This window comes from Aptenodytes patagonicus, chromosome W (genome assembly GCF_965638725.1).
Source record: "Aptenodytes patagonicus chromosome W, bAptPat1.pri.cur, whole genome shotgun sequence".
NCBI classification, from domain to species: Eukaryota; Metazoa; Chordata; class Aves; order Sphenisciformes; family Spheniscidae; genus Aptenodytes; species Aptenodytes patagonicus.
The window spans coordinates 31,249,693-31,261,990 of record NC_134981.1 but is presented as its reverse complement, the minus strand read 5'-3'; the positions used below and the strand labels follow the sequence as shown (position 1 = coordinate 31,261,990).

Sequence of the window (12,298 nt, the reverse complement as noted above, 5' to 3'; positions counted from 1 at the left end):
GAGGTGCCCTTGCAGAACCGCTTCACCGCTCTGCAGGCCAAAGAGGAAAGTCCTGTCACACCAGGAGAAGAGCTGGAGCTGAGTAATGCAGCCCAATCTGCCCCCTGTATAACAACCAGCGCCACTAAGAAAAGGCGACGGGTGATAGCAGTAGGCAACTCTCTTCTGAGAGGTACGGAGGCACCCATTTGCCGACCGGACGCACTCTCTAGAGAGGTGTGCTGCTTACTAGGGGCTCGCATCAGGGATGTCACCGAGAGGCTACCAAGCCTCGTACAGTCCACTGACTATTATCCGCTGCTGCTGTTTCACGTGGGCACCAGTGACACAGCCAGGAGCAGTCTGAGGACTATCAAGAAGGACTACAGAGCCCTGGGAGCGGCGGTAAGGGACTCGGGAGCGCAGGTAGTTTTCTCATCAATCCTGCCGGTCAAAGGGAAGGGGTTTGAAAGGGCCAGTCGAATCTGGCGAGTCAACAAATGGTTACGGGACTGGTGCCACAGCCAGGGGTTCGGCTACTTAGACCATGGGACTCGCTTTGAGAAACCTGGTCTACTGGGGGCTGACGGGGTCCATCTGTCAGAGGAGGGGAAGAACATCTTCAGTCATAGGCTTGCCAAGCTGGTGAAGAGGGCTTTAAACTAGAGATGCCGGGGGAGGGGAACCTCAATCCATCCCACTCCTACCGGTTTGACTCCAGGGCCAGCAATAGATGCCCAGAGCCTAGAGAAGGAATGCAGGTCAGCAGGCGAGGGCCTGAGGAGCAGCACAAAGGAACTCCAGCCAGTAAGACAGCTTCATCGGGGGCCCAACTTCAATGCCTCTATGCAAACACACGTAGCATGGGGAATAAACAAGAGGCGTTAGAGACGTGCGCACGCCTGCAGGGCTACGACCTTACTGGCATCACGGAGACATGGTGGGATGGCTCCTATGATTGGAGTGTTGGGATGGAGGGATACAGGCTCTTTAGGAAGGACAGGCAGGGGAGATGAGGAGGGGGTGTCGCCCTCTATGTCAATAACCAGCTGGAGTGCATGGAGCTCTGCCTGGGGATGGATGAGGAGCCGACCGAGAGCTTGTGGGTCAGGATTAAAGGGAAGGCAGGGACAGGTGACATTACGGTGGGGGTCTGCTACAGGCCACCTGACCAGGAAGACCGAGCAGATGAGGCCCTCTATAGACAGATAGGAGTAGCCTCACGCTCACAAGCCCGGGTCCTCATGGGGGGCTTCAACCACCCCGACATTTGTTGGAGGGACAACGCAGCAGGGCATAAGCAATCCGGGAGGTTCCTGGAATGCGTCGATGATAACTTCCTTCTCCAAGTGGTAGACGAGCCAATGAGGAGAGGTGCTATGCTGGGCCTTGTTCTCACCAACAAGGAGGGGCTGGTGGGGAATGTGAAGCTCAAGGGCAGCCTGGGCTGCAGTGACCACAAAATGGTGGAGTTCAAGATCCTTAGGGCACCGAGGAGGGCGCACAGCAAGCTCACTACCCTGGACTTTAGGAGAGCAGACTTTGGCCTCTTCAGGGATCTGCTTGGTAGAGTACCATGGGACGAAGCCCTGGAGGGAAGAGGGGCCCAAGAAAGCTGGGTAATATTCAAGGATCATCTCCTTCAAGCTCAGGAGCGATGCATCCCAACAAAGAGGAAGTCAGGCAAAAACGCCAGGAGGCCTGCATGGATGAACAAGGAGCTCCTGGACAAACTCCAACACAAAAAGGAAGCCTACAGAGGGTGGAAGCAAGGACAGGTAGCCTGGGAGGAATACAGAGAAATTGTCCGAGCAGCCAGGGATCAGGTTAGGAAAGCTAAAGCCCTGACAGAATTAAATCTGGCCAGGGACATCAAGGGCAACAATAAAAGATTCTATAGGTACGTCGGGGATAAAAGGAAGACGAGGGAAAATGTGGGCCCTCTCCGGAACGAAACGGGAGACCTGGTTACCCGGGACACGGAGAAGGCGGAGGTACTCAATGACTTTTTTGCCTTGGTCTTCACCGGCAAGTGCTCGAGCCTCACCGCCCAAGCCGCAGAAGGCAAAGGCGGGGACTGGGAGAATGAAGAGCCGCCCACTGTGGGAGAAGATCAGGTTCGAGACCATCTAAGGCACCTGAAGGTGCACAAGTCCGTGGGACCCGATGCGATCCATCCGCGGGTCCTGAAGGAACTGGCGGATGAAGTTGTTAAGCCACTATCCATCGTACTTGAGAAGTCGTGGCAGTCCGGTGAAGTTCCCACTGACTGGAAAAGGGGAAACATAACCCCCATTTTTAAAAAGGGAAAAAAGGAAGACCCGGGGAACTACAGGCCAGTCAGCCTCACCTCTGTGCCTGGGAAGATCATGGAACAGATCCTCCTGGAAGCTATGCTAAGGCACATGGAGGACAGGGAGGTGATTCGAGACAGCCAGCATGGCTTCACCAAGGGCAAGTCCTGCCTGACTAACCTAGTGGCCTTCTATGATGGAGTGACTACATCAGTGGACAAGGGAAGGGCTACAGATGTTGTCTATCTGGACCTCTGCAAGGCCTTTGACACGGTCCCCCACAACATCCTTCTCTCTAAACTGGAGAGGTATGGATTTGATGGGTGGACTGTCCGGTGGGTGAGGTTGCATCCAGAGGGTAGTGGTCAATGGCTCAATGTCCAGATGGAGATTGGTGACGAGTGCTGTCCCACAGGGGTCCGTATTGGGACCGGTACTGTTTAATATCGTCATCAATGACATAGACAGTGGGACCGAGCGCACCCTCAGCAAGTTTGCAGATGACACCAAGCTGAGTGGTGTGGTCGACATGCCAGAGGGACCTGGACAAGCTCGAGAAGTGGGCCCGTGTGAACCTCATGGGGTTTAACAAGGCCAAGTGCAAGGTCCTGCACCTGGGTCGGGGCAACCCCCGGTATCAATACAGGCTGGGGGATGAAGGGATTGAGAGCAGCCCTGCCGAGAAGGACTTGGGGGTACTGGTGGATGAAAAGCTGGACATGAGCCAGCAATGTGCGCTCGCAGCCCAGAAGGCCAATCGTATCCTGGGCTGCATCAAAAGAAGCGTGGCCAGCAGGTCGAGGGAGGGGATTCTGCCCCTCTACTCTGCTCTGGTGAGACCCCACCTGGAGTACTGCATCCAGCTCTGGAGCCCTCAGCATAAGAAAGACATGGACCTGTTGGAGCAGGTCCAGAAGAGGGCCATGAAAATGATCAGGGGGATGGAACACCTCTCCTATGAAGAAAGGCTGAGAGAGTTGGGGTTGTTCAGCCTAGAGAAGCGAAGGCTTTGGGGAGACCTTATTGCAGCCTATCAGTACTTAAAGGGGGCTTATAAAAAAGATGGCGGCAAACTTTTTAGCAGGGCCTGTTGCGACAGGACAAGGGGGAATGGCTTTAAACTAAAGGGGGGTAGATTTAGACTAGATATAAGGAAGAAATTTTTTACGCTGAGGGTGGTGAAACACTGGAACCGGTTGCCCAGAGAGGTGGTGGATGCCCCATCCCTGGAAACGTTCAAGGTCAGGTTGGACGGGGCTCTGAGCAACCTGATCTAGTTGAAGATGTCCCTGCCCACGGCAGGGGGGTTGGACTAGATGACCTTTAGAGGTCCCTTCCAACCCAAATTATTCTATGATTCTATAACTTAGCTTTCTTAATCGTTCTATGGCAGAAAAGTATCATTTGTAAACCCACACACAGGTAAACAAAGATATAACGGATTAAAACAGAAAGCCTCTGACAAGAACTATCAACACATATACTAAAAGGACAGTTGTCAAAATTAATAGAAAAATAGCCAAACATGGAATACGGAACTGAGGGCCATCAAATCCAGCTTTCCACCACCATGGAATGCTTTCAGATAAATCTAAAGTTAACTGCTTTCATAAACTGAGTTCTTAAAATAATTTCCATGTTATTGTTTTTCTTATTCTGCTTTTGTAAAAACAAAAGAAAAAGCTTCCATAAAACTCTCTGCTTGTTACTCCTGTTGGAAGTCTGTTCCAGATACTCCCTCCTAACTGCCAGAAAACTTCTTCCATATTTCCATTGTATTCACAATCAGATAGTACCACTTGTTCTTGCGCCAGTACTGAACAGCAACATGCATTACTCTTCTTGACTAATATTTATTCCCTTTAGTATATTTGTGGAGAACAATTTTGTATCATCTCAGCCTTCATTTTATTTATTGAAACAACTTCAAATCCTCTCGTAAAATAGACCCGTTCCTGGCATCATTGTGGTAGCCCTCCCTCCAACTGCTCCAGTTAGAACTAATCTTTCTTGGGTGATCAGAAACGCATGGAAGAAAAGGTATAGAAGAAATCTCACAAGTCCATGTGCAGTGACACTAACACCTCTCCTTTTGCTGGAAATACCTGATTTGACAGACTGGAGAGCATCTGCTGCTGTACCACCCTGTTGCATTGGTGGCTCAATCACATTGCTACCAAGTTATAAGATGTCTGAAACTAGTACATAAGACTATGGTCATTCTCATGTGCTGTCATTTACAAAGTAATTCACGGTAAAAAACTTGTAATGCTCTTCCCTAGCAATACATATTAATAGCTATTATGAAAAGACTGGATAATAGAGAATTTAAGTAATCTGTTATTGTTCAAATAGAATACAAAGTCACGTTTCAATCTACCTCGTGAATCCTGACTGTTCTCTAATTCAAATATTTATTTTAATTCATCACCGTTGCTGTCTGAGAAATCTCAGAAGAAGGAAGTAAAATTCAGAAAAAAGCTCGGGTCTTTAAGTGTGAATACAGAAGCTCATCCTCAAAACCAACAGAAAATAATTTTAAAGAATTTCTAAATGATTTTATGGGAAACAAGGAGCACTCTGACCACTGATAAAAGGCAGGCTCTCACTCATATCTAGCAACTTGTGGAACAGAAGTATTCCTCCAACCAATTAAGTATCAGGAGTCAATTATAGTCAGGCCATGATACTACAGGATACTCACAATTAGTATCCTGGGCAATCAGAAAAATTTCAGACACTAAAAGAAACATCTTTCCCCCATGAAAAGGGTGTACCACTATTTTTAGAAACTCTTTTCTTCTCCAAGACTAAGTGTTCAAAAATCCATAGACAACCTGCTAAACACCAACAGTGTTCTCAAACAGTCAGATCTGGTCTTTGCTCTGAATTTTCATTCTTTCAGTCTATTAATTCTCAACTCAAACTCTTACTGATTAATTAGTTTCTCGAGCATTTTAATCTTTTTAAAGGAATATTTTCTATGCCTAGAAAAAAGTAGCTAAATGATTTGCCCGAGAAGGTATTTCGGTTCTGATTTTCTAACACTGCAGTGAGTCGATTTTAAGTGACCATAAATACCTGATCTTTTTCTTTCTCTTGGCAAATGGGAACTAAACGTCAGTGATGCACAAAATCCTTCAAACAAAAAAAGTATCTTCAAATGCTGGGGTTTGCCCTCTTTAAATTAGATTGCCCAGTCATTCTCTGGGAAAAAAAGTGTAAAACTAAATTATGTTCTAATAATGTTATTTAAAAAAAACCAAACAACAACTTATGTGGGATTTTGATAACTATATCCAAAGTAGGTTATCATTTTTTGAGTAATTTTCTAATAATATGTCATTGCATTATTAAAAGCCTAACTATGACTACAAGTTTTGTCTATAGAATGCACCCCATTACTTCACTTGAGGTCCTTAAAACCTTCTGCTTTTTATTTTCTTTAAACACAATGACCACTTAAAATAGTTTTTATTTCAAAGTCTTTTTGAACTTTTGATTGAACTGGAGAATATTACACAAATATTTAATGTAAGGTTAAAGAAAAAAAATGAAATTGTCATTTTTACTGCCAATTTTAACACTGAAAGTGAAGAAAGCAAAAGCATTCCTAATCTGTTATTAAAAAATAATAATTCAAATATGTTTAAATAAATCTTCAAAGATTTCACAATTTTAGTTTCTTACTTAGCCTTTCCAAAAAGCTGTCACAGAAAGAAAAAGTTAAAAAAAAAAGACAAGGAAAGCTACCAAGGTGAAACATACTTTTCTGAAAAATATAATGTTGCATATTTACCAAAATCACTGTCCGTTTCTTACAGAAGAAGATTAATTTTCCAGAAATAGCTATTCATGCCTTCTTGAATAGAATCCTTAATAAAATTCTTATTTTTGCCGATGCATCCAACTCAGACAAAAGTAAAGTGACAGTCGTGAAATCCAAGATATGCTTAAATACTCAGAGTCATTGGAAGCAAATATATCTTTGATTCATGCTTAATGTACAGGAAAGGAAAGTACTCTTAGAATTATGAAACTATGAAAAACATTCTTAAAAAACCCGAGCAGTACTTTGTTGGAATATGATTTTGTTTATGAAAATATCACAGAACATTTATCATGTAAACTAAAAATTGTTTTTGAAGTGTATCTTTAGAACTGAAATATACGCTTCTAAAAGGAAAAAAGATAAAACTAGTTACTGAATCCTATATATGCAAGAAGGGACTTGGAATTTAAGTCTCCAGTCACTTCCATTTGTCCAAACTATTTTACATAATTAGAGAATTACAAAGGATTCTCACTGTGATTTAATGTTTCTGTTTACTGTCATGAGGACAAGACTTGACAACCAATCCATGAAAGCATTCTGGTCTACCTCAAAAGGAAAGTTTTCATCATTCCCATCAAACAAAATTTAGAACAACAACAGATGAAACTTAAGAGGTACAAATCAGGAAAATAAAAAAAAAGCGCAATATGTAATTTGTGTAATTTCTTTGAATTTTTTTAAATACAGATAACCATAGGGCTAACATAAAAAAAAAAAGGATAACTAACCTAATTTTCTCTTCAATTCAGACTTCACAGATGTTGTTCAAATTGCAAGTATCTACGTATGCAAAGTTACAGCCCATATGCAGCTCCTCCTACTGTACCTGAATTGCTTAAATCCCTTATCACACTATACTTGCAATTACCCTCCTTCCACATATGGAGATCCGTTAGTGATATATTAGAATCTCTAGTTTTCCTATATAAATCAAAATATTAAAATTGCCATTTTATTAAAATTTAGACGACTATCACTATTTAAAAGACACCATCATTGACATGGACAGCTTCTGCAAGCAGTTTTTGATATGTGACTGGAGTAGTCTTCAAAACAACCTATACACGAAAAAAGCAAATACATTTATTTGGTTTACTTTTTATAAGAGCTTGTCACAATGACAAAGAAATTAAGTATTAAAAAGAGGACTCTTCTTAAAGTTCAACTGCCAACTTCAGCAGTTTTATATTATTTTATCCACTAAATAAGATTCAAAAGAATCAAATAGCAGCAGACCATCTGTTCTTCCCTAAAAACTACAGGTAATTCCAAGCAAATAACTTCACAATCAATATAATCCTTTAATGAGACTTTGCACATTACTTTCTAGCAGGGTTTCTTTTACTTCACAAATATCTATTCCCTCCAAACAGAAGGATTGAGTCTCCCTGAAGTGTACGCACCCAGTACAGCTGGTTGGCATACCAAGTATCTGCTGTACCAAACAGGCGCACAGAGCAGGAGAGGCTGTAGCATGTCCAGCAGAGGTATGGCTTTAGTGGCTTTGGGAAATTTTGGTCCCAGATCTTCATAATGCTACAGATACTTGCTGATACAAGTGGAAGGTAGAGGAACAGGTGGTGCTAGGTCTCTGTAGGCCTGTCAAGAGTCAGGGGCGACATGATATCCAATACGGCTCCTTAAGTTTTAATCCAAAAAGATACATTCACACCAAAACAGAGATAATCACTAATAAACACAAAGAACAATTCTGAGATTGATCCTTGCTGTGCTACACTAACGAATGTCCTGCACTCTGATCCAACAGTGCTCCTTCCAACACAGCCTGCCCTTAACTCCAGCTTACATAGGCTTTATCAAGGTTGCAAGTTTTTGTGCTTATCTCCATCTTCTCCAACTAAACTAACACAGTATTTGGAAAACTCTGTATTGAAACCAAAATCAGAAGATGCTGTTCCTGCACAGGCAATTATTCATAGAAGTTTTTTTAAAATATTATACATAGAGAAATCCATTTTATTACTGCTCAGGTGAGAAAGAGGTGATTTGCATATCATAACTTGGAAAATGCAGTAGCTTTTAGATATTTACAGTGTGAACACATTTTAGGAAACAAAAAAGTGCCTGATTAACATACTAAGTGAAAACTACAGAAACAAGGACATTTTTATTGTCCATCTTAAAAAAATAAAATAAAATAATAATAATAAAAAAAAAATCAGTCAGGTGGCTTTAGATTTGGAGAAGAGGGAATTAAGTGCAAGAGAAACAAGTATATTATTTCCCATGTGTCTCCCTTTCCTACTCAGTGGAGGCAAATTTATATAACCAAACACAGCAGGAAGGTCTTCACTTCTTAAGCTTAAAAGGAGAAACTGTATCACCTTTTTTTTTTTTTTTAACTGTCACCTCTTTCAAATACATCAGCTAACGTAATCACCAAATATTTTCTTTATGATAAGACTGCAACCCTTCTTCTCCAATATGGTATTCCCAGTCACTTTTGTCACATCCAACTCTGCATACTTAGGGCTATTACATTCTCAAAGAAAAAACAAACAAACAAACAAAAAACATTTCGGAACAGAAGTTGGTCCTGATATCTCCCCATCAACCATGTTTTGATCCAGAGCTGTCTATACCTTGTAACACACTATCCCAAAGCACCATGCCCATGCACATCCATCAAATGTTCCTCATTCCTCCTTCCCAAAAAGCCCCAACCTCTCAGTTCAGAGCCCTCCATCCTCTCACTATTCTGCAACAAATCTCTCCTTTTTCTATCCAACCCCTAATGCTTTTGCACATCAAAACAAACAATCATTCATTTACCAGACTGAGATCTCATTCAACAAAAATTCACAGAAGGACTCCACTGGGAGAAAAATAAGATGTGCTAGGGAAAAGACAATGCATGGCTGCCCTAAACATCGGAAATATTATATTTAATATGTTCAAATTGGTACTGCTGGATTCTCTCATCAACTCTTAGCTGAGGATGGCAGCAGCATGATAAACTCAGGTTTCCAGACAACTCTTAGCTTTCTAAATATAAAGAGCATTGAAATGAAGCAAACTTAATTTTGTGCTCTGGGTCTTGCATGTACTCTCTCTTCCTTGCAGATCAAGCTGTCTTCTACAGAAGCTCCTAGAATAGGCACATAGTCTATCAGGCTTGGAAACCTACCAATCTATACAGTGCTAAAGTTGTGAGTTCTCTGGATAAACTTTTCATAACAGAGCTACCATTTTAGTCAAATTTTGCTGAAAGATTTGAAAAGTGCTTTAAAAAACAAGCAACTGATTGGATAAAATGTAAATTAACATTAGTATAACAGAAAGCTCTTAGCACGGAATATCCATATGATAGCAAATTTTAAAAGAGGATTTGTAGCTTTTTTGCTTTTGAGGAGATGTCATAAAATCCAATAAATGTAGGGTTTTTCTGCTAAGACATTTAAACACAGTTTAATGCATGCATTCTTTCCTCAGGAAAGCTGTAGCTAGCACAACCCCCTCTGGAAGACTGCCTTAATAATTAGGGTAAGCAGAGACAAAGAGAGTGCAGTACAACAGGCTAGTCATCTGTATATTTACTAATGTTCAGATACCTTCCATCTGGAATGTCAAAACTACTCCAAAAAGGTGATCATGCCTCTGAGAGCTAAAGTGTGGAGATTACATAGCAGCAGATTTCTGTTCCTATCCCTTCTCTTCATTTTATTCATCTCAGTGGATAGCTGTAAATATTAACAGTAAAAACTGTCTTCCTGGTTGACTAACCAGGAAAAGGTGAACAGAAAACAAATAACTGGCACAAAACCCACCACACCTACACTGCAACTCCATTTGCCTAACATGGTAGAATGTGGTAGAAGTTAAAATACAGACTTTTATTATTAAAAGCTGAAAAATAATTACTTTCAAGTCTGTTGGTTTTTGTTGGTTCCCCCCCAATATTGAGTACATCAATATTCTTCAAGGGTTTTTTTTTTCTGCATGTTTTATTTTTCTATTTATTGGTATGAAAAATTACCTCCTCCTTCAGTGCATGTTTCTTCTGCTCCAAACAGATTTCTTTAGCACGCATCAACTGCAAAGTCTCCTTAGAAACTGCATACTGAAGCTTTTCCATACGTTCCACTGCTGCTGCCCATGCTGCCTTACCAAATTTTTTCTGGTCTGCTCGCATTCGATCGTATACAGCTAGAGAAGGGAAGAAAAAGCAGACAGCTTACCAGTCTACTCTTCAGATCACTAGTGATTCTACTGTAGAGACTATGCACACATTTGTATCGAAAAACATACAAAGTTCTCTTAGCAGAGAGTAGTCATTCTACGGAGTATTAAGCTTCATATCCAAGATGTAAGTATTCTTAGGATTTGTGTAAATATGCAATTAGCTATTTGTTGATCATTTTATCATTATAATTCCAATTTTTGTTACCCACAGAGGAACCATTCTGAATACACAGTACTTGAACACTTGAACCACACATTCACAACTCTTGACTTAAAAATATCTGGTTAATATTACCATGGGGCCTTAAACTACATCCCACATTTTCCCTGCTTCTGAAAGCCCCAATCATCAGCTACTAAAGTCTCCAGTTTCCCTTGATAACTTTTACAGTGCAGTCATAATTTTAACACAAATCTGCAGAGTAAAATAAGAATTACAATTTAAAACAAAAATTTCAGCTTGACCTCAAGTGCGATTCTGTAAGAATACTAAATTAAATTTAAATAAGAACATCTATTTTTTAATCTCAAAATGCAGGTTGCTTTACAAAATTAATTCAAATTAACTAAACAAAGTACAATCTGCCCTTAATATGCAGAGATGAATGAGAATCTTTTCAGTAAGAGTTCAGAGTAGCACCCTTGCTTGATTCAGACTTTCTCTTCTTGAGCCCCAGACATCGTCTAGGCTGACACACATGAGATTTTCACCATTTTTAATATACAGAACAAACGTGATACTGTACACTTAGCTTTGCAAAGCAAAAGCCATGAGAGTCACAGAACCAAAGGAGTAGCAATCACTCCCTAGGTGCTAGAAGATATTACATGCTGTTGTTAGATAATAAAAAATACCTTTTTGTTCTCATGTGTTTTTCCTCTGTCATCTGTTAATATTTTGGTATGTAAGACCACCCTGTGATCAGCAGAAGGCCAAAAAAACCCAAAACATAACAAAAAAGGCAAGCAATCTGTACACCAAAGGTCTACGGTTGTCAACAGTCTCCAGGCATTTAATTTCCCAGTGTTTTTCCCCACAATCCTGACTGTTGTACATAAACGCAGCATGTAAACAAAATGAAAACTAAGTAACTCTAAATACACATTCTCTATCAACTAATGGGGTATTTTACTTGCCTTTGTCATACTAGTAAAGGAACCAAATTGATTAAATACATTTAGAATTTACTCTAATTAAATTCATTCCAACATACTTGAACTGGTTTAGTCACTTCTTCAAAATAAGGTGGAGTTTCATGTTATCCTTAACTTGGGTCGTTACTGAAAGGAATCATTTTGTAGTGACTGCTTCTCTTGAGACAGATCTAGCAGTCATGCAGGGAAATGACAGGAAACCTACCCATCAAAAAAGATTTTCTCCTAGGGGTACAGCTCATTTATCTGGTTGCACAATCACTATCATCAAGGCAAAGAAACAAACAGGAACCCGCACTCAGGCAGGGAAGAGAGCGAGACAAACTGTCAGTAGTAGCCCACAGTCAAACTAAAAGAGGTGACATGAAACCACATCCTCAGGTTTGTTTGCCCTAATAAACTGATTATTTAGGTTAAAATGGTACAAGGATGAAAGCGCAGATAAATATGCAAGTCATATGACCCGGTTTAACTGCACCAACTCTTTAGTAAAACTGCTGCATTCTTCAAGTATAGAAATGCCAAGGTTATATCCATGAAGATTTCTGAACAACAGAGCAGCTTTCACCTAGTAGTTAAACTGAGTTGTTGATTAATATTTAGAGCTATGAAAAAAAATTACTGAAAGGCAGGGGAGACAGGAAAAGGAAATTAATTGAAAGGTAATAAACACTTACTATGGTGGTCTGCCATATGTAGTATAGAAGACAGAATCCATCAGGGAATCTATGCTCCCTAAATCCTTTGCAAATGTACAGTGCAGCTAATACAATCACATTGAGAAGGTGGTTGCGAAACTATATTTAAAAAATTCTATTCTGCCCACTTCTGA

At 40.8% G+C, this 12,298-nt stretch overlaps 1 protein-coding gene across 1 annotated transcript in view; it reads right to left on the bottom strand.

Moving 5' to 3' along the window:
* The window catches only part of LOC143171848 (junction-mediating and -regulatory protein-like), a 119,334-nt gene that overhangs the window by 31,100 nt on the left and 75,936 nt on the right, over nt 1-12,298 (bottom strand). The window contains exon 4 of the mRNA XM_076360941.1: nt 10,106-10,275. Within this exon, the coding sequence (XP_076217056.1) occupies nt 10,106-10,275 (170 nt within the window). The remainder of the gene's footprint in view (nt 1-10,105; nt 10,276-12,298) is intronic.